Source organism: Zeugodacus cucurbitae, chromosome 6 (genome assembly GCF_028554725.1).
Source record: "Zeugodacus cucurbitae isolate PBARC_wt_2022May chromosome 6, idZeuCucr1.2, whole genome shotgun sequence".
Lineage (NCBI taxonomy): Eukaryota > Metazoa > Arthropoda > Insecta > Diptera > Tephritidae > Zeugodacus > Zeugodacus cucurbitae.
In genome coordinates this window covers 44,254,960-44,276,768 of record NC_071671.1, presented here as the reverse complement: position 1 = coordinate 44,276,768, position 21,809 = coordinate 44,254,960, and the positions used below count along the sequence as shown (strand labels likewise).

Here is a 21,809-nt window from a genome sequence, read left to right as displayed (position 1 = left end):
GACACTATCATCATATTTCATGATAAACCTGCAATCGGGAACCCATTATGAGTGAGATTCCAGGAAACTATAAAGCGGATGAATTAGCAAGACTAGGCTCGCTTTACACCTAAATTTCGACAAAGAGGGAATATCATGCTTATGGACACTTGTAGATATTTAATCGTCAAAGATTTGGTTGAGTTTCTGTGGAAATAATCCCTGACATGTTCAACAAGCAGACGAACGTGACCTGAATGGAATAAAGGTTTGCGGCCGACTATAGAAATTCTAAAGGAACGACTTAAAAACTATAGTGGGAATGTTAATGTTGATTGGAAGACATGCCAGCAAACTGGGGATAGTATAAAAAGTATAAGAGGAGGAGACTGCAGAAAATCTTCTATATGAATGGAAAGCTTTGCAGAAGAAAAGAGTGACAACGATAAGTAGCGATTTTCTTGATGATGGCTCGGAGTAGCACTTATAAAACATGTTGAATTGAATAACTATATCAAGAACAAGGGATGGTTCAGAGTGTGAGGAGATTCTAGTCCCAGCGGTGACACAATGGGCGTCCTTAAGACCTAAGTGTATCGTACGACATCCAGTTTATCTACCTACCTACATAGTTGTTAGTTAAAATTATTATTTTTTTCATTAAAATATATAATCGTCTCGTTTTCATAGAATTTTCACAAACTCAAAACTGAGGTTAATGTAAGTCCATAATTATTACTCTAAAAAGAAGTATAAAAATATATATTTAAGCAGCTAGTAATAATTATAGGAACTAAACTAAGTGAACGAAAATAAATTGCCGGTTGTCGTGATTTTCAGCATAATTTCCTGCAACAATTTGTCTAATGTCAATGGCAGCGACTGATTGAAGGGAAGTTCATTCAGAATTTTCGAGAGCAAATTGCTTGAATTATTATGCAATTATGTGCGAGTACTTTGCTACATCGTCAAGTACATACGTATGTATGCATAAGCTAGTTAAAAAAAAGTGATTTATCACACGCGGTTGTTTTCCGCCTCATTCTGATTAAATTACTAATTTTTTAACGGCGCTGTTCTTTTGCAACGCTGCTTATTTGAACGCTAGAAAGTCACGAAAAAAAAGAATCGCTGTTTATTTGAAATTTTTTGTCAGCAAAGTTAATGCATGCAAACATACAAACACAAGTGCTTTCCTATATGTATTTGTACTCGCCGGTAATTGCCAACCGCAGAATGACTAAATTTTTTCGAAAATTTTTTGCTTCAGTTTTTCTCTTTTACTTTTAATTATTGCCATTTAGATTTGGATGAGATAAATCGTGACCTCATTGCGTAGCAGAACAAAACACGAAAAAAACATAATTAAATATCATACAAATACCGGTTGTAAGCGGGATTATGAGCATGCTTTATTGCGAAAGTATTTTGTGTATTGTTCTATGTAGGTGTGTACTGAGAATAAAAAATAACTCGAATATTTAAAATGGTTTTAATAAAATCTTCAACACTTTAATAGGTTTGTAGGTCACAAATACCAAAATGTATAATATAGGGATAATAAGAATACTGATGTTATATATACAGACTTTAGTAAAGCATTCGATAGAGTAAACCACTCAATTCTTTTGCAAAAACTGAATCTTCTTGGTTTTCAACCAAGACTTCTTGAATGGGTATCCTCATATCTTACTAACAGAAAACAACAAGTTTTATTTAATAATACATTATCCGATTCAATTAGTGTCACTTCAGGGGTTCCACAGGGTAGTCATCTCGGCCCGATTCTGTTCTTGTTGTTCATCAATGATATACCTTCAGTAATTAAGTTTTCAGAAATTTTATTATATGTGGATGTTGTAAAACTTTTTAAATCATATACTTCTCATAATGAAAGGACTGAGTTGCAATCGGATTTAAATAATTTAGTTACTTGGTGTCACAAAAATGATATGCCACTGAATCTTAAAAAATGTAAAGCGATGTGCTTTTCCCGTAGGACTGTTGATCTTTCCCCCTATGTAATAAATAACTTCAGTTTAGAGCAAGTTTTTAGCTTTGTTGATTTAGGAGTTAATATGGACCCTAAACTAAATTTTAATTCTCATGTAAATTCAATTGTCTTAAAAGCTAAAGGTGCTCTTAGCTTTGTTAAACGTTGGTCTAAAGAATTTAGTGATCCGTATATTACTAAAATTCTTTTTACAACATTGGTAAGGCCTATATTGGAGTATGGTTCTGTGGTATGGAATCCTAGCTATCAATCCCATTCTGATAAGCTTGAGTCCGTTCAAAAACAATTTTTACTTTTTGCTTTAGGCCACTTACATTGGGATTCAAGATTGAATCTTCCCCCGTATACTAGTCGTTTAAAACTTATAAATCTTCCCACACTCACTAGTCGCAGAGAAATGCTAGGTATAATTTTTCTAGTAAAACTTCTGAATGGTTTAGTTTGTAGTTCATTCCTTTTGTCTGATATTAAGTTTAATGTCCCATTGCGTTCATCCAGGCAGTTTAGACCATTATTTCTAAAATCTTCTAGAACAAATTTTGAGTTAAATGAACCATTCTGCCGAATATGTCATGATTTTAATTCGCATTCCAGCACATTTGATCCATCTGACTCAATATTTAGCATCAAAAAAACTATTTTGTCTTCTCTTAATAAATAATATTCTGAAATTTTTAACTTTTTGTTTTTATAAATTTTTAAATCTCAGCTGTTGAAATGTTTCTTTCTGTAGCTGAGCAGTTTGAGAACCGGACGCTTAAAAATCTCTTGCCTTTCTAGACTCGGCAAATTCCGCTCGTATGCGGACTGCGCCCCACGCGTCGGTTGGGCGGGAGGAGGGTAATCGTTTGGGTTAATAATAATATGAGTATACATGAGCTTACAAAAAGTGTTTTTTGGTAAATTTATAATTGTTATTGCTCATTAACTTCATTCTGGTATTCCAAATAATTTTCGTTACTTTGATCTTCTAGTCGATATTATTGAATCTTTATTCATCACACATTTCACTTAAACTTAAACTTACTGTTTTAGGCCGAACTCTATACATCATATATACATCTGATCTTCCAACTGCTAATAATGTTTTAACATCAACTTTTGCGGATGACACAGCTTTAGTGAGTCGTAACAAATGCCCCATTATAGCATCAAGAATATTAGCGAAGCACTTAAGTTCTGTCGAAGAATGGCTAGCCAACTGGCGTATAAATGTGAATGAACAAAAGTGTAAGCACGTTACATTTTCGCTAAGACCAAAAATGTGCCCGGCAGTAAAAATGAACAATATTCTAGTGCCTCAAGTGAATGAAGTTACCTATCTTGGTATTCACCTAGATAGAAGGCTTACATGGAGAAAACATATATCTAGTAAAATAACGTGCATGAAGATAAGAGCTGCAAATTTAAATTGGCTTTTAAATAAAAACTCTAAACTTAGCTTAGACAACAAAGTGCTTTTATACAATGCGGTTATAAAGCCGATTTGGATGTATGGCATTCAACTGTGGGGTACGACCTGTGCAACTAATATTGATATAATACAAAGGTTCCAATCGAAAATGCTTAGATCAATCATCTAAACTCCGTGATCACCCAAACCCATTGGCTAATGCTTTAGTACATTCCTGCGATCAAACACGCCTAAAAAGAAGGGATATGCCTACGTACTAAAGAGCAACGTTTCACCAATACAGCTCAATCACTTGGTTGAGCTTGTCTAGTTTTTAAATAGATTTAAGATTTTATAACTTGTTGTTAGGCTTAAAAACGGGCAGATTCAATAAATAAGGAAATATTGAAAAAAAACTTACCTATTTGCTTCTTCCCTAAATAGTTAGTCAGATCTTATTTTAGACTCTCCTTTATTTTTTACTTCTTAAACTTTGTAAAAAACAACATAATTTCATTTTGAAAAATTAACTAATTAATTAACTAAGCCTTTGATTTTATTTTATTATATCTTATTTTTTTATATAGCTCTCGAACGGTATTGTTTTCAACAAAAAAAACTTCAGCTTCTCAATTATTTGAAGATTGTTGGTGTATATTTTGTTTTTAATATAACCCCTCAAAACGAAGTTGTGGTAGTAAGTCTAGAGAACATGATTAGTCAATTGTACCTCCATTTGCCATCAGACACCCAAGAAAAATTTGTTCCAGAAACTTATTAGTTTGACACCTAATAATCCAGACAGAATAAGCCTACAACCATTCGAAATTGTTTGAAGAATTGTGGAATTATGATACGACGACTCTAAGGGTAAGATGTCTGATGAATGTAAGTACATACTTCGATATGAAACCATACTTTTTTATGACCGCCTTTCGTGTGTGATCTTCAATATTATTAACACAGAACTGAATTACTCTTTCCATATTTCGAAATAATATATAGAAATAATATAGGGTCCCCGCGGTCGAATTGAGTTCTTGACTATATACCAGTAAAAAAAAACATTTTTTTAATAAAGGCAGGCAAAGGCAATGCTTTTAGCTTATTTTTTGCATTAGACGAGTTTGAGAAAACTAATAAGTCGCTCATTTAGTGGGTGTCTTTGAGTTAGAACTGCAAGTAAGTGAAGAGATTGTCATTTCGGATATACCCTAGAATAGTTCTGCCGATAATATAATCTTTTAGATACAATATTGAGTTATGCGAGGAAGTTATCTTCAAAATTTAAAACTGGTCGAGGGTATGCAATCTATTAAGGAAAAACTAATCAATAATATGAATATTGAAAGGAAAACAATATGATTAATTAAAATGGGTTTAATGGCCCTTAGACTATCTCTGGACTTTTAAAGAAACTGCAGATATAAGAAATTATATTATACTGATATAAGAATTTTGTATATAGTTATTCATTTTCTTCTAACAATTGATCAGTTGTGAACGGCATTAGGGAGGGGTTATTTCATCTTCAAAACCTGACGTAGCCATTAGATTTCTACCACAGCAAATGGCTTATTTAATTCACTCTCAAGTCAATTAATAGCTAATAAAATATAAGACATAGTCAGCGTGAAGTAAAGCTGAGAACCTGAAAAAGAGTTACGACCAATAAATACAAGCCATAAAATGCGCATAAGAATTGCGTAGCCAATGATTTGTTAAGTAATAAAAACATGCTTAAATAGTTACATATGTGCATTACAACAATACATATGTGTATGCATTGCATTGTATGTTTGTGTTTGTGTAGACACTTGAGATATTTTATGCAAGACACGTCGCGCGTTGCACACAAAGCTGCGCTTATCAACGAGTTGCTCGGTCTAAAGTGCGCGCATGTGTGTTTGTATGTATGTATGTATGTAATGTTGAGCGTACTGCAAGTAAATATTGTTTGCATTTTATATTGTTGTTTAATAGTTGCACGATTAAGCTTAAATGGGACGCAGCCACAAAGAGCAGGGCGCTGAGCTGCGCTGTGAAATTGAAGGTGCTAAAAGGCGAGGGGGAAAGCAGATCAGAAAAGCAAAGGCAATGAGAAGAAGAAAGGAATGACAATAAAAATTGAAGAAGAAGTTAACAGCTAAAAATAACGCATTTAACTGTAACGACAATAACAACAAACAGCTGAAACAAAGTGGACAAAACCGCAGCTATAAGTATGTACCTCTTTAGGTATGTGTGTAAGTCTGTGCATATGAAGATCGTTCGCACGCATACCGACACGCCCATCTCCATATGCAACACAAGCAGCGGCATTGGACACGCCACCGTTGCGCCGCTGCAGTTCCTTAACCCGGCAAACTGACGCATAATTTATGATGACGTCTCTACGCTTTGCTTTGCTTTGCTTTGGTTTTAGCTTTTGGCATATTTAGCTGTTGTTGTTGTTTCTTACTTAATTTAAAAATATCTTACTCTTTGTGTTGTTATAGAGATTCCTTTCCACAGTTGCCACAGATTTCACGCGGTCAAAACTGTTTCGCAACCGAAAAAGTCGACAATTAAACTGCATTTATATACTCTTCTCTATACATACATACATCCATATGTACATATGTATATGTATTTATGCATGCCTGCTTGTAAACTTGTAAACTTGCATGCGTCCATCAGCCAACTTTATCACTTATACGGAAGCGTCTCGCCAACACGGTAGCTGTGGCGTCTTCCATGAGTCATCCATCGGCTTCAATTGTGCAGCATCTCGCCGGCTATGACTGTTCATTGGGAAGCTTGATTGTTTTTTTTTCATTTTCTCTGTTTCTTCTTTGTGTGTCAACAGTTTGACAAATACGTTTTTGGTTTATGTGCTTTGCTTACATTTTTTCATATATATTTTTTAACAGTTTCGGTTGGTTTTCTGACTGTAATTTTGCGGTTTGCTTGCGGTCAGCAGTTTTACAACATTGAACTTCAAAAGTGCCCTTACCACGCAAGGCGTTGTAAACTTGTTTGACCGCAATACTCGTGCTATACTCGAGTATTTATTTATGTACATTTTTGTTCGCAGAGCTCACTCAATCGCTGGTTCACGGCTTCTATAGAGACAGTTTGGAGACGAACCTTTGAAATCCAAAACTACAATATTTGTGAATATTATTTGAAATTACAATAAAACTTCTTCGAAATGGGAACATTAACCATAGAAATACCAGCAGGGTACTCTAATAACTTACAGATCTGTGTAACAAAATTATAAAAATAAATATTTTCACGTTATTTTAATTCTAAATCATCATTATTACCTATTTTATGTTTCCGTTTGTCCTCCTCTATGTATTTACTATTTAATGCTGAAAATCTGTTAGCGTGAGGTTCTACGAAAGCTGCTTTCATTGAGCAGTAACTCTGAGCCAACCAAATGTGGTTCTAAAAGAAGGGTTCATATCATAAACACAAAGCTAGACACTATCAACTGCAATGCCTTAAGGGGCTATACCAAACGTGACATTTAAAAAAAAACCGATTTTTTTATTATTTTCTTATTCGATAGTTTAGCTTTCAAAAATATCCTGTGGAAGCGGTAAGGTCGTATCTGGAATAGTTTTTGAATGACAACGTTCTAAAGAGCGACCGTTCGCACGTATTATATAAGCCGCTATGGTCGAAACTTTAAACGCGTTATTTCCGAAACGATATTTATCAAAATTGCGGACATCATAACTCAACGAGAAATTAACCGATCGACTTCAAATTTAAAGTATTCTTGAATATATTTGCTTTACAATGACCTACGATATTTTTGAGTTGTTGAATATTGTCAATTTGGCATTAAAGAAACGACAATTTGTTTACTTAAAAAACTACATTTTTTCAAACTACGTCATTTTGTTAATTTTTGAAATTTTTAAAAATCATAGGATATGTTATTGTATAGGAAATATCTTCAACTTTAATACCCTTTCTGATTTTTTTTTCAGGTACCCATTCGGCCGGAGTCATATCAGCAATTGGGGACCTTTTTTTGGTACCTCGCAAGACAGCATATTACTCAGTTATTTTTCAATATTTTTGTAAAAAAAAAATCTTAAAATATAGCTATAGAAAATATACCTTATTATGTCCAAAAAACTTCAAAATATTCATTCGAGTATTTTCTTAAAAAAAAAGGACGAAAGTCGCATAGCCCCTTAAGTTTAGAAAAGAAATTGTTTGGTTTCATACTTAGGCTTTGTGCACCATTGATTTGCAGTAAAAAGAGGTTCCCTGTTACTATGATATACAAACATATCAGGAAAGCACCACGAAATATGTTTTAAAGACAATCGGATAACCTTCAGGTAGTTTTGGAACATGAAGCGATCTTAAATTTATAAATGATTACTTTAAAGGTTTGGCTAATACAGTGGAACTTTTCTAACTCGAATCACCATAATCCACAAAAAACTTCGAGTTATGGAAGGAAATTTGGATGAAATTTGATTTCTAAACGCTATTGCCAGTTCAAAAGTTCGAGTTATAGCGATCTTCGACTTATAGAAGTTTGAGTTATGGAAGTTCCACTATATATGTATTTTAAATAATTATAATTTCTTAGAAACCGAATTGCACCATTTGAACAATGAAAATGAAATTCTCCACCAACAATCTTTCGGGAATCTTTCTCCATATAACGAAATCCTTCAAATATTTGATATCTGTTTAAAGCACCCATTTACTGAATAATCTGTAACTTTTTGACCTTTGCAAGTATATGTTCTAATGCAACCATCTGAAAAGTCTACTTAATCAAGAGCGTCCGTATTTCAGCAAAGGTTTAGTGATTAAACTGGAGTTATCATCACAATAGTGAGTTATCATCACAATAGTGACAGTAATTGTTATTAACTTATTCAAGTTAACTTATTCTGTTTGCAAGACTCGTACTTAAAACCAAATTTTTTCCAAAAAGATCATCGATCGAAAAATAGATTCTCTCCAACGGAACTCAAATTAACCTCCTTCGTCAGCGATAGGATCGAATTTTGTTCTTTATTGACATTTTGCTGTTCAATTCCGAAATAAAAAAGTCACTGTGAACCGGCTGAGGGTACCAAATGAAATTCGTTGTATCAAGAACACTGGATTGAATTTTCCAGGCTTAACCTAAGGCGACTTGTATTAAAAGTATGCAATTACTTTTAACAATCTGGGTCAAATCTATTAAGATTGAATAAAATTTTCTCATTTCATATTCTCAAACAAAATAGAAAATGCGTTTAGTTAATCAAATTATCTAAGAGTTGTACTCGAGGCAAAAAATGAAGAGTTCTGAGTTAGACAACGGATACTTAAATAGTAAAATTCTGTCATTGATTTCAACTTACGAGCTCTATATCGATAATAAGAAATACGCTAATCTGATCATTTGTGTTCTCTCGTATATTCATCTCAATTGAGACATCTTAACAAGGAACCCAACAAAAATGTACAGGTTTCTAAATAATAATTTATTTTCAAAAGTACCGAGGTTCTAAATACATTAATTTAGAATTGGAAACTCCATTTAGTCGTTTCTACATTTTTATATTTTTCTAAACCCCAGTGGAGCCCCTCTATAACTACTAGTTTTTCAGTCGCCAAGTTTTTCAATTATTTTCGCAACCTGAAATTTGTTTTTCTACATACATATGTACATATTTTATATATGTATATACACATGCATCGCATATTACATAACTACTATATATACATACACTTAGAGCTTAGAGCTAAACTTGATTGCCAACAGCTGTGTGCAGCACATTTTTTTAAGTTCATACTCGATTGTATACATGAATATATGTCTAAATATATAAATGTATGTATGTAAATAGCACATAGAAGAATTTCAGAGAGACCTGTAATAAAAGCATGCAAAACGCGAGTATTTATTAAGTCACGACAGCAATTAAGTCATGAAGGTCATTGCGTCTAGAATTTTATGACCGAACTGCAATTTAGTTGAAGCGGGCTTAAGTATGAATAGATATGAACATATACATATATATATGTATATTTATATATATGTACGTTTTACGTTTATATGTATAAACATAAATAATTGCCAAGTTCTTATTGACATAAATAAATGACTTTAAGAGCTTTTGGGCCGAGCTTTTCTGCAGCTTATGCTGCAACAGTACTTTTGAGATACATTTCTAGACACTCGGTAATCTATCATTGTTGAACCAAAAGGAGTTTTTAATAAACAACTGTAAGTTAATTATTTTTTTTATAATTTCTCAATCCAAAAGCCCAACCCGTGTAGCCATGACACAACTGTATGTCCACCCGTCAGACGCACACGCCTGCTTTTTTCAACTAAAACCCAATTATGTTGTTGTCTATCTGCTTCACATGCACAGCAACAACATCTAGTATTTTAACAAATAAAAAATCGAAAACAACTTTTATTGTTTGTTTTTGTTTTTCGCTGCTCCGCCAGATTCATTCAAAAGAACTTAATAAATATTCATAACTGGCGAATGAAGGTGAAAGACGTCATTGCAAGTCATGGATAAATGAATAAGCCACATAGATAATAAATACAACACTGCATTATAGTACACACATGTCAAAATATCATATACTAAACACACGCACACATAAACACGATTTCAATAGTGAATGCTTGCATTAGTCATCGTTGACTATTTTTGTATCTGCATTCACTTTCGTTTGCACATCTGTTGTCGTTGTTAAGCGCCCGGTAGAGAGGGGAGTGTTGACATTACATGCAACTGTCAGCCCATTTCGTCTGTGTTTATGGATTTCCCGTTCCCGTTAATTGTGTATTTATACAATTTCTACAAGTGTGTCGCCTAATAAGGAAATGCTGTGTTTTTGAGGAAATCGGTTTGCATTACTAATGAGTCTTACTATTCCAGCTTTCCTTATAACAATTACAATTATAGCTGCATTGTAATGAATATTCTGTATTATATGTAGTGTAACAAAAGAACACTTGATCGTGAAAATGTGTGTAAGTGTGTGTGAATATTCAGTAAGAGTTCGGAAATTGTGTGTAGGGTGGCGAATTGATGTGAGTGAAACAAAAAAGTAGGCGTGGTGAAAGAGGTTTGAAAAAATATAATTATTAGCATCAAAAGTAATTAATGAGGGGTTATATTTCCGAAATTTGCCAATAATAAATAGTACAACAAATTGTATTGAAAGAAAAAAAATCAGTAATTGTATTTCAGGGATTTTATTCTCACTATACTCAAAAAAATAAATAAATGCAAAATCAAGAACTGACAATTTTCAATGACTCTGTTTTAATTGTGTAAAGTAATTTTGCAAATCTAGAAATTTAGGAAGAGCATCTCCAAATTTAAATATTCCGCAATAGACCATGGCTTTTAACCTTATTCATTAGTCATATCTTGCTGCTCAAGTGAAGCATTCAATCAACCGTTCTTGTTACTCAGCGCGAGTAATTGTCATATGACACATCCTCCGAATAGTTCAAGGAAATGTTATGTGATTATAATTTATTATGGATTATATGTACGGGATTATATAAATCACCAAAGGAACTATTTTCTGCTTCATCAGTCATAGACACCGATATCTTCCATCTCTTCTTTCTGCTTCCAGCATCTCACCTATAACAATTATAACTGCATAATAATGCCAATTTATTTATCTTAAAAACTATGAGAACAATCTCTTCAACATTTCGAAGTCTCTTGCTACCGTTAATGATCTTTGAACCTCTGTATTCTATCTTATTATGAGGTTTTTTGGTGTCACAAAGGACAGCGCTCAAATCTGTCCAAGTTAGATTTTCCTGCATATGCATAGATCGACCTACTAATCTAACCTAACTAAGCTCTGTATTCTTACGAGTTCAATTTTGGAACCTTCCCATTTCATGTACTTCTGTCTACGATTAATTATAATCTGAAGAATAAAAGTAATGACGACTTCTATGCTTTTACTAAAAAAAAAATAAGGTCTCAAAAATATTTTAGTAAATCCAGAACAACATAATCTTTAGATTGACAAGCACAGGTGATTTGAAAAGACCATATATATATATATATATGTATGCGTACATATGTAAGTTACTATTTAGTAATATCTTCGATTTGCACTTTCTTTCTTTTCTGGTGTAGTTTCTAATAATAACAAAATGTACATACATATATTGTATATACATATGTTTCAATATATTCTTGCCTTTAAATAAGCCTATAGTATCTACTTATTTCAAAAATAAAACATGCAATTTTTTATTTCGCAATTCTAAAAATACATGCTCCGCCGTACGCGCAACGTCACAAATGAGATTTCAATGTCAATGGCCCCAAAAAACCAAACAGGGTGCTTCAACCGGAACAATTTGAAAATAATTTTAGAGTAATTTTAAGAACGTCAATTAACAACAATAACATAAATTTCTGGAATTTGAGAAATAGCTACTACGAGGATTTTTGAGTTGGTATGCCCAAAAATTGGACTTTCAGACTTAAATGATTAATAAACCGGTAAGAGTATGAAAACTATCAAAATATGTATTACTTGAGAAAAACTATCAATCAAATATGGGGAGCGCGAAAAATCTGTTTACATTTGAACCGGTATCTGTGTAGAGTTTCCGGGAAGAGAAGAGTTCACGACAGCTGTCAGTGGACAAGTCGAATGTAGAAAATATCCTATTCAGGTTGCAGAAATCCTAATGCTTGTGTAATAAAGATTATCAAAAGTCTCCCTTATTAATATATTACAAGAATATAATTTATTTTAAAATATTTATTAAATCATGCTGCCTTAAACGAACACCCTTAATAATCATTGGAATTAAAACGAATTGACAGATAAGCATAGACAATCACATGTGACTACGAGTCAATACGCGTACATACATATATACATATATTAGTATGTGAATGAATGTATGTATCTATGGGAGTATATTCACGACTCACACGCTGAGCTATCGGTGCACAGAAAGTGATAAAACCCGATACAAGCGTTAAACATAAAGAAAGCAGTTAGTTATGTCGATAAGCTATTAGGCTAGACGAGCTGCTGAATGCTGATCGACTTGGGGCAACAACGAGAATCACAAGTTTACTTATGTATGTATGTACATATGTATGTAAGGGTATCTTATATCTAGTATCTGTTTATTTGAAGCTTACACCCGTGCATTCGAGCATTCTTGGTGCTTTCTGAGTTCTCAAACTAGCTGTATGTATGTAAATATGTGTTCAGCTGTCAGTGCTTTAAAAATAACAAATTGTGACAAGCGTTTGAAGCGACAGCACTCCAACAAATAAGCAAACACAAATAAACTGCAACAAAAAAACTTTAAAATAATTTGTTTATTTCGTAAGGAGTGGACAGAGGTGAGCATTACGACAGCAAGATGAGGTGAGGAAGTATGTATTATGTACTATTTACATATAAACATTCAGAAACATATCATGTCTGCGACCAAAAGTCACAACCCACAAAGTCATGTTGAGTCTTCACTCTGTTATTGAGATTCTAGATTGTCAGAAACAGCACTTTTGATTAATTTTACTAGAAATTTAACAATTTCATTAATTACTTCGAAGCAGTGGGACATAATTTAGACACCAAATTCATCACAAAACATTTTTCTCAAAACCCTTCAATATGGAGTTATGCTGTTATGTCTTGCTGACACAGATAAATTTAGCGTGGGAGCAGCAAAAGTGAGAGATAAGCTCGCCTACAACACCGATTAGCATGTTTGTATTTGTTTGGCTCTTGATGGATGTAAGCAAATGTATGGAAAGCATTGAAAGTATTTTATTAAATCCCCGAAAGGTTTACTTTTTGCTTTTACTTTTTGCGTTGAAAAATAAATTAAACATATTGCAATTCTCACAATCACGAGTTAGTGTTATCGAATTTCTTTGTTTATGACATAAAATAAATATTGCAATAGGCCGATTGCAAAACAATGGAGAACAACTATATAGTATATACATATGTGTAAGTAATTCTTCACGTAATTGGAACTGCTGAGGTACTTTCAAATACTCGTGTACTATAGCTGTCATCGATTGGCTAACTGCTATAGACAAGCCAATCGAACAAACTTTCCGAATTTCCATACAAACTGGCAGCCTTGAAATCGAATTGTATATAACTTGGTCGCACTGAACTCTTCAGACATAGACCGTGGTCTAACGTTTTCTGCAACAAATTTAATTTTTATTAAAGTTTTTTATTCAATAAATTCAATACAAATATACTAACGATTTATCTTCGCCTGCCCTTTTCAATTTCAAATTTGTGTATAACAATTTTTATTATTTTGACAGTAATTTCTTCTTTGAGCCGTTCACAATAGTAAAATGGTTCTAAAATGAGTAAAAAAAAACTTGGTAGCACTCAGCAAGCGACTACTGAAATTTTAATGAGGTATTCGCATACTCTCCAGCACGAATTCAACTAGATATCTTTGTTGTTGCTTTCACATGTAAAATTTTTGACAGGCGAGCAGCGCCCAAAGATAGCGAGCAGAGAAGTGACAAATCGATGGCAGCTTATATGTATGTATATATTTATATAAGAAATTAGCACAGTGAAATTCGTTTATCGATTATTTGTGAAACCACAATAGTCGAAATGCACCATAAACGACTTTGGAGAATCAAGAACCCATTTTAGAAGCCTGATGCCCCTTACCTTGTGGAGAGTTGTAGGACCATTCTATGGAAGAAATAATCGGAGAACCTTGCCTGTTTTAGATCTAATATGCACTTTCCTACTGCTCTCAGTACATATATAAGTAAAAATTTCATGTATGTTTACCGGGACTATCCGCATACCAAACTAAAGCCATTTCAATGCGTATTGTTTGCAGAGCTTGATATCTTGTATTCGAAAGATGGGGCAAAGAATGATGGGATAAAATGGATAGCAGAACGGAACGAATCTAGAACATAAATATTAAAACTGGAGTGCTAACTCAAGAAACAGTTAGGTATATGGAATATCAATAAATATATACAAGACAATTACGGCAAAATCGAAAATTCCATTGCCGTATGTTATTTATCCCTATAGGACATCCGCGCTTCCTCAAAAGAAATGAAATTTGATATTTCAATGAGGTTCGCCCAGACATATTTATCTAATCCCATTATTTCTTGATTATATCTGATGACTTTACTACGCGTAATGACCCTCAATGAATGCGACTAAAGAACCCATTTCATGATTTTAACATGATCAACGCCGTTATCATTTGACAACTCCTCGTTATCTTGATACCCCTTTAAACTTCAATTTCTACTAATTTTGTTACTTCAGAGTCTCGTCTCGAATGCGACTTCTTGAATTGTGGTTTATTTATTTGTTCGCTATTTTATTTTGTTTATTTGTGTACACAATTCTTCACTATTTATTTCCCACTACACCGCTAACTTGCCCGCAACTCTCGCTAACTCGCGAAGACGCTAATTGAATAAAGAATTCATGCACGAATTTAAATGGGAATAAATTTCTTCATATTCTTCGCTTTAAGTCTGACGTAAGTTTTCGTGATTTCTTCAAGTTATTGAAGTTCTTATGCTCGCATATACGAGTAAACTTGTTTGAATGTACATAAATGTCCACATGGAGAGAGAGAGTTTGTTGCAATGTTTGGTTATCCACTGCTAATACTCGGTATTCTTACACAACTATTATGTTTATTTTTTGTTATTGCAATTTGTTCTAATAAACAGTAATTTGCTTTGTATTTGTTTATTTATTTTGGAGGTGTTGCCTATAAGGGTGGAGTAATTGAAAGCCAATAAATTAACCATTTAAATATGCAAAGCTGGCAATTATTGCGGTTCCTGAGATGGCTTAGGAAAGCAATCACAACAAAAACGTAACGGAAATCGAATTACTGCTTTATAAAGACAGTATCAGCCAATTGGTTTGGGTTATCGGTGGATCATCTATATGTTAATTGATGAAATTTGGACTGAAAAATTTAATTGGTGAACCTATACGCTGCAGAACCGTTTTTTAACAGAAATATAAAAGAGAGCACATGAAGTGTAAATAATTAAGACTCTTCAATGCTTTAGTCAGAAGTAGTTCAGGTAGGTTTATACGACTTTTTGGTAAGAATAGGTAGTTTTATCTGTATGAAAACATTAAAAAGTTCCTGGGGAAGAAAAAGTTCCAAATGGAATCGAACGTTCTCGTACACATTTTTCATGATCTATAATATTTACTATCTTAACTATAAATTTTACTAATTAATGATTTAAATTGTATATATACTGCATTATTTTATAATAAAATATAGGTGCCGAGGATTGAGAGACTTTCTAAATATACGAAATATCTATTGACCTCTAATGATAAAGGCATTGTTGGAACTTCTGGAAAGCTTAGTCGACTTAGTCGTAAAATAAATGTTGGAGTTAAGTGTTTGGAGAAGTATTAGCAGAGCTCATTTTCGTTGAAGAAGTTAATTGTATATACGAAAATCCAAAAGTCTACAACATAGGTATCAATACAAGATCAATTAGATACATTTTTTCCGAAAATTTAATTATAATCCACCACTCTGCTATCAGCGAGTGGCACAGTTAATTGAGACCAAAAACCATATTCCAAATGGAGAAAACTAAATTTGATTAAAGCATATCTCAAACCGCACTGTTCTCAGAGCAGTAACCCCGGCGAAGGGAATACTGTTACATATTATTTGATAAATGTAATAGTTTGGTGGTACTACGTATACTCCTTTGGCATATGGAGTTAATATTCTATATAGTAGCTATTTCGATTTGTCCCTCTTCGTTCAATATGGCGAAGCCGTGCTCCATTGTATTTAAGGAAGCATGAACACTCGACTTTGAGATATACATATATATTTAAATCTCATTATAGTAACTCTTCATTTGATTATACCAGTTTATACCAGTTATTTGTTCGACTCACAAATCTCATACCAACCAAAAAATGTCGCTCCGTAGTGAAATATATTTCCAAATATTAATATCTTTCCCTTTCATATCCCACGAATTTTCTTCATTTTAAGAGAATCGTAATTTTTACTTTCTGTTGGGGCATTCATTAATATCATAAAAATACCACCCATTAATTTGCCTTTTGCGAATCCAAAGTGGAAACTCATGGGAATCAATTAATTTTTGCAATCAAAATTTTTAACCGCAAAAACAAAATGAAAATAGCTGTATCTGTACAGTTAGCATGTGTATGTATGAATATGATTGTGGGAAGACGTTTGCATAAGTGCACACATTTGTATAAACATCGAGATGTATCTATTGATTGCGGCGAAACTCACCTCGTCGGTCGCAACAGCAGCGTATAACCGAAATAGGAACTGCGCGTTTGCGGTTTGAAGAATTTCAAGTCTTTCGGCGCTGGAACTGCAATGTTTGGCTGATTGGCGAAGTTGAAGCCATCGGCGCGCCAAATCAGCGTGAACACGCTGCAGAGCAGCGCGATGTAGGTGAATCGCTGCTGGCTGGGCAGTCTGCGTTGATTGTTGCTTTTGTTGTTTTCTTGCTGTTGCGTTGACATTTTGACACGTTTCGTTTGATTTTGCATTTTGCATAAATTTAATTTTATTCACTGCTTCTTGGATTCACTTTTTTGCGTGTGTTTGTTGTTAGACCTAGACCACTAATTTATCACAATTGTTTTCAAGCCAAATTTATTTTATTGGAATTGGCGTTGGTGTTACTGTTTTTGTATTGTTGTGTCTAAGTGCAATTAGTGTTGCTGAGGTAAATTTTTTTAAAGTAAAAGTAGTGTTTTGTTGGCGAAGGCTAAATAAAGTGGAAACAATTGTGTCAAAATTAATTAAAATATGTTTTTTGAAACAATAATTAACATTTATAATTATTAAATCGGTGAATCACATTTTTTTATTTTAAATAATTTTTTGTCCCGAAAACACATTTTTTTTAAGGAAAGACATATTTTTTCAAGCATTTGATTTTAGTTAAGCGTGTGTGTAACAATGGTTCTTGTATATTTTCTTTATTATTTTATATTTTATTATATAATATATAATATAGACAATTCACTCATTAATATATTTATTTTCAAAATATATGAATCCTTACTCAACACTTCAAACTTCAATGCCGATTTCAGATTTTATAGAACACTGCGTAAAAGAATTATATGCATACTTTCTATTATTTTATTTTATTTTATTTTATTTTATTTTATTTTATTTTATTTTATTTTATTTTATTTTTTATTTTATTTTATTTTATTTTATTTTATTTTATTTTATTTTATTTTATTTTATTTTATTTTATTTTATTTTATTTTATTTTATTTTATTTTATTTTATTTTATTTTATTTTATTTTATTTTATTTTATTTTATTTTATTTTATTTTATTTTATTTTATTTTATTTTATTTTATTTTATTTTATTTTATTTTATTTTATTTTATTAATTTTTTTTTAATTAATTTTTTCAATTTTTAAGCGCATTGCAAAATCTTTTAGAGCCCGCACTTCTTGTGTATTATATTTCTTAGCCTTTTTATTTTTTTTGCAAACACATATGTACTGTATAAGCATACATACATATGTAATTCAATATGCACAAAAGTGTTCATATATTCAAGTCAATTAATATTTTTCATGAATTTCTTAATTAGCATTTATGCTGTCTTCCTTTAAATGTATAATGATTTCCCCTCGCAAACATCATTAATCACAATTTATGCGCGGAACTTGTTTATCTCCTCCTATTTGCCATTTCAGACGAATAAAAAAAGAATAAAGTGAGCTCAACCAGTGAGATACCAAGTTGTGGCTTTCTTGAAGACACATACTCACTCATATATAAAAATGTGCGTTTGTGTGTGATCATCATTTTCTCGCAATTTAACACAACACCGTTGCTTTTTTTTATTTTTCCAACTTCAATTCAAGATATGTTTAATGAAGCAACTGATAAGCACTACAACAACAATAACAAGCACATTACAAATACATACAACGCACTTAACACTTGAAACACTTCATTTCACTAATTCAATTAAAACGCGTTACGCCGACAGCACGTTGCAACGCCACTCCACCAAAGCGTCACGGATAGATCACAACTGGATGCGCAATGGCATCAAACTGTCGCACGGACCGGCTGCCGGCTGCCCACAATTGGAACGCTGAAATGCCGATTGTGCCTACGTCTACATATTCGTATATGCATATGTGTGTGTGTGTTTTTCTTTTTGTTGTTGTGCGCTTAATTTGCGTTGCGTTGCGTATCAGCGCACTGGCCGGCAACGCCGAGTACCACTTGCAAAAATATCTCTAGCCGACGAACCGATCGCGGTTGCTCGCTAGCTGATCACTGAGCAGAAGCCACCAAATGAGAAAAACAAAAAAAATGTACTACAAATAAACAACAATTGCGTCGACGGATGTGACGATTTTCTCCACTATTTTTCCACAACTAAATATTTTTTTTTATTTTTTTTTATTTTTATTTATTTTTACGCTTTTAATCTACGCTGCTGCTGTTCTGTCGTTTTTAGCTTTGCTATTGTTATTGTTGTGATTGTTGTGATAGCACTTATAAGTCACTATGTCCATTCATTGGTGTTGTTGTCGTGGTAATTGCAGCTTATTGTACACAAAGTCAACATGTATATAGATATATATATATATATATATATATATACATACATACATATATACATATGTATATACTTCATAGCTGCATATGAATCCAATGCTTGATTACACCACCGGATAAGTGACTTTTGTCGCCCATTGCACGTATCTCCAAGTGACCGCAAGACAGCACACCGAAGACTGTCTACAGGCTCCACTGGTACTTAGTCATATTCACTGATTAAGGAGCCCTTATGCTTGATTATATACAAATTAAGTACTATTATATGCATGTATGTTGTTGTTATTGTAATTATCATTGCGATTATTGCTACAATTTTATTGTTGTTGTTGTTGTAAATACATGTATAGATTTGTTGTTATTGTTGTTGTTATCAGTGCGATTAGTTGTATGATATTGTTATTATTCTTAACAATTTTATAAAAATGTGATGTTGTATTTGTAAATAATTTAAAAAAAAATGTTGTTGTTAAAACAAATTTTATATTATTATTATTTGTTTTTGTTGTTGTTGTTCTAATTATCATTAGTTCTGTGATTTGTTTTTTGTTGTAAATGTTGTCGTTGTTGTTGTAAATGTTATAATTTTTTGTTATTGCTGTTGTTGTAAATATTATTATAAATTTTTGTTGTTGTTGCATTTAAAAAAAATATCACTAAATAACAAATTCCTCCATATTTTATATAGTATTTACACCCATAAACACACACACACTTACACTATAATTTCACAAAAATCACTTTAATCCTACACACCTCTACCGCCCACTTTGGCGCATGCACTTCACTACACTCCTCACTCCACTACACCACAAATTCCACTTCAACGGCAAACACTACTCTTCAAGTTTCGTACACGATTTCGACTTTTCGAATTATGTACACCGACTTCTCAACACCACTTTTGTATCTCTCCGTTTTGCATCCGTCTTCGCCAACAATCCAATTGAAAATGACCAGCAAGCAGGCTTCATTGGCCCTAAGCTTAGCTCAGCGCCGCTGCTCAACTTTCGCAGCTACTGCGTGCAGTCGCGCGGTGAGCGGTGAGCTCTCCACACCGGCCGGCCGTTTCATTCCACTTTGTTTACTGTGTGTGCTTTGTTGTTGCTGTTGGCACCGGCGCCAACACTAGTTTTCGCTGCAAGCATTGCTGGTTGTCTCTCAGTTGCACTGCGAGTACGTCGTAGTTGCGGCTGCTCTGAGCAAATTGAATCCATGCGATAGATATGAATGCGTGAACTGTAGTAGACGAAAATAATATCACACATTCAACATAGAAGTACATGCGAATGCATTGAGGGGGAAAGCAGGCGAAAAGAAAATAAAAAAATAAAATAAAATAGTACAAAAATTGAACTGTTCAAATGAGAGTTTGCAGGGAGTGCACAAAGGGTGGTTGCTTGTCCCATATGTGTACACGTGCGTGGTTGGGTGAGGGTGGTGAATGCATGCATGATTGCAATAGTTACACTCTTGAGCAAGATTCTGGTAGTCTTCTTTTCAGATAGATTCAGATTTTTATTATTTCATACTCGCATAACCTTAAAATTTATTCATCATCATTTATTTCACCCATTTGGCTGTGTCCTGCAAATCTTATTTAAATTGTATCTATGGTTGTCGAATATAGATGTCGCCATTTAAATTGAATCTTTAATTAGTACATCTTGGGCTCAGCATGTACATATTTCATTTTCATAGAGCTCATTGGGTTCATCATACTAATCGCCTGCTTGAAATGATCTCCATCTCTGATACTTAAACACCAAATAATCTTGTCGGAACATTACTAAAGCCTCAACACCATATTAATTAACGGGAAGGATAAGAAGTTTTTAAAGCATAGTATTAATCATTGAGAGTTCTTTTCATTAGCTACGGATCCCGAAAAAGCACCTTTGAGAAATAACTGGCCTTTGGGAAGTAAACTGATTATATGTTCTAACTGGTATAATGGGTTAATGAAAAGTAAACCTAAAGATTTTTATAACTAATCTGACAATATTGAACCACAGTAAGTTTTACAACATTTGGGGTATAAATATTAATGCCTCAGAGAAGATTATTTGTTGAAGTTGTTTTAAAACCAGAAAAAAATGACTGAAAATCAACGTGAAATCAAAAAAGCTGTAATACGAAAACACAGACCAAACGGAACTATTACATAAAACATTATTTCATATACAAGACTTGTTAAAAAAATAACAGGAATTTTCGTTTTTTGAAAAAAATATAAATTTTTTGCATTTTTTTCTTTTTACATACCTCATATCTTGATTAATTGATATTTAGTAAATTCTATGCTTCGAATTATGCTAAATTTGGACGCAGAACTGTTCCTATACCAATTTCGTATTTCGTTGTGACGCATTGCTAGCTACGAGGGAAACTGGATTCAATGGAACAATTCTATTTTGGCTGAAGTTCAAGAGCAAAATGACCTTTAAAAATATATTGATGAGTGATTTTCTTTCTTTCGCAAACGAGCTCTGACGAAAATGTTCTACAAAGAAGCCCACAATTATTTACATGCTTTAAATAGTAATTGGTAAAGAGTTCCTATTAAAACCACATTGAACTTGATATCATTAAATCAAAATTAATTTCACTTTTATTTTATGGAACATATTACTTGGCAATGTAATTTCACTTTAAGACAATTTCAAAAAGCATATCTTATATGTTCAATGTACTAGAATGGAAAAAAAATGTCCCATTACTCATAGAAACTATAACCTTAGACATCATACATATGATCCAATATAATTTCTA

At 32.9% G+C, this 21,809-nt stretch overlaps 1 protein-coding gene across 2 annotated transcripts in view; it reads right to left on the bottom strand.

Moving 5' to 3' along the window:
• LOC105209805 (integrin alpha-PS3) overlaps window positions 1–19,991 on the bottom strand; it is a 39,916-nt gene extending 19,925 nt beyond the window's left edge. The window contains exons 1-2 of one of the 2 annotated variants that reach the window (XM_011180409.3): window positions 19,757–19,991; window positions 16,714–17,200 (exon numbers count right to left, since the gene is read on the bottom strand). In XM_011180409.3, coding sequence (XP_011178711.2) covers window positions 16,714–16,979 — 266 coding nt within the window. In that variant the 5' untranslated portion in view covers window positions 16,980–17,200; window positions 19,757–19,991. The remainder of the gene's footprint in view (window positions 1–16,713; window positions 17,201–19,756) is intronic. The other variant, XM_011180408.3, reaches the window with a different exon arrangement.
• Window positions 19,992–21,809: the final 1,818 nt, after the last annotated feature.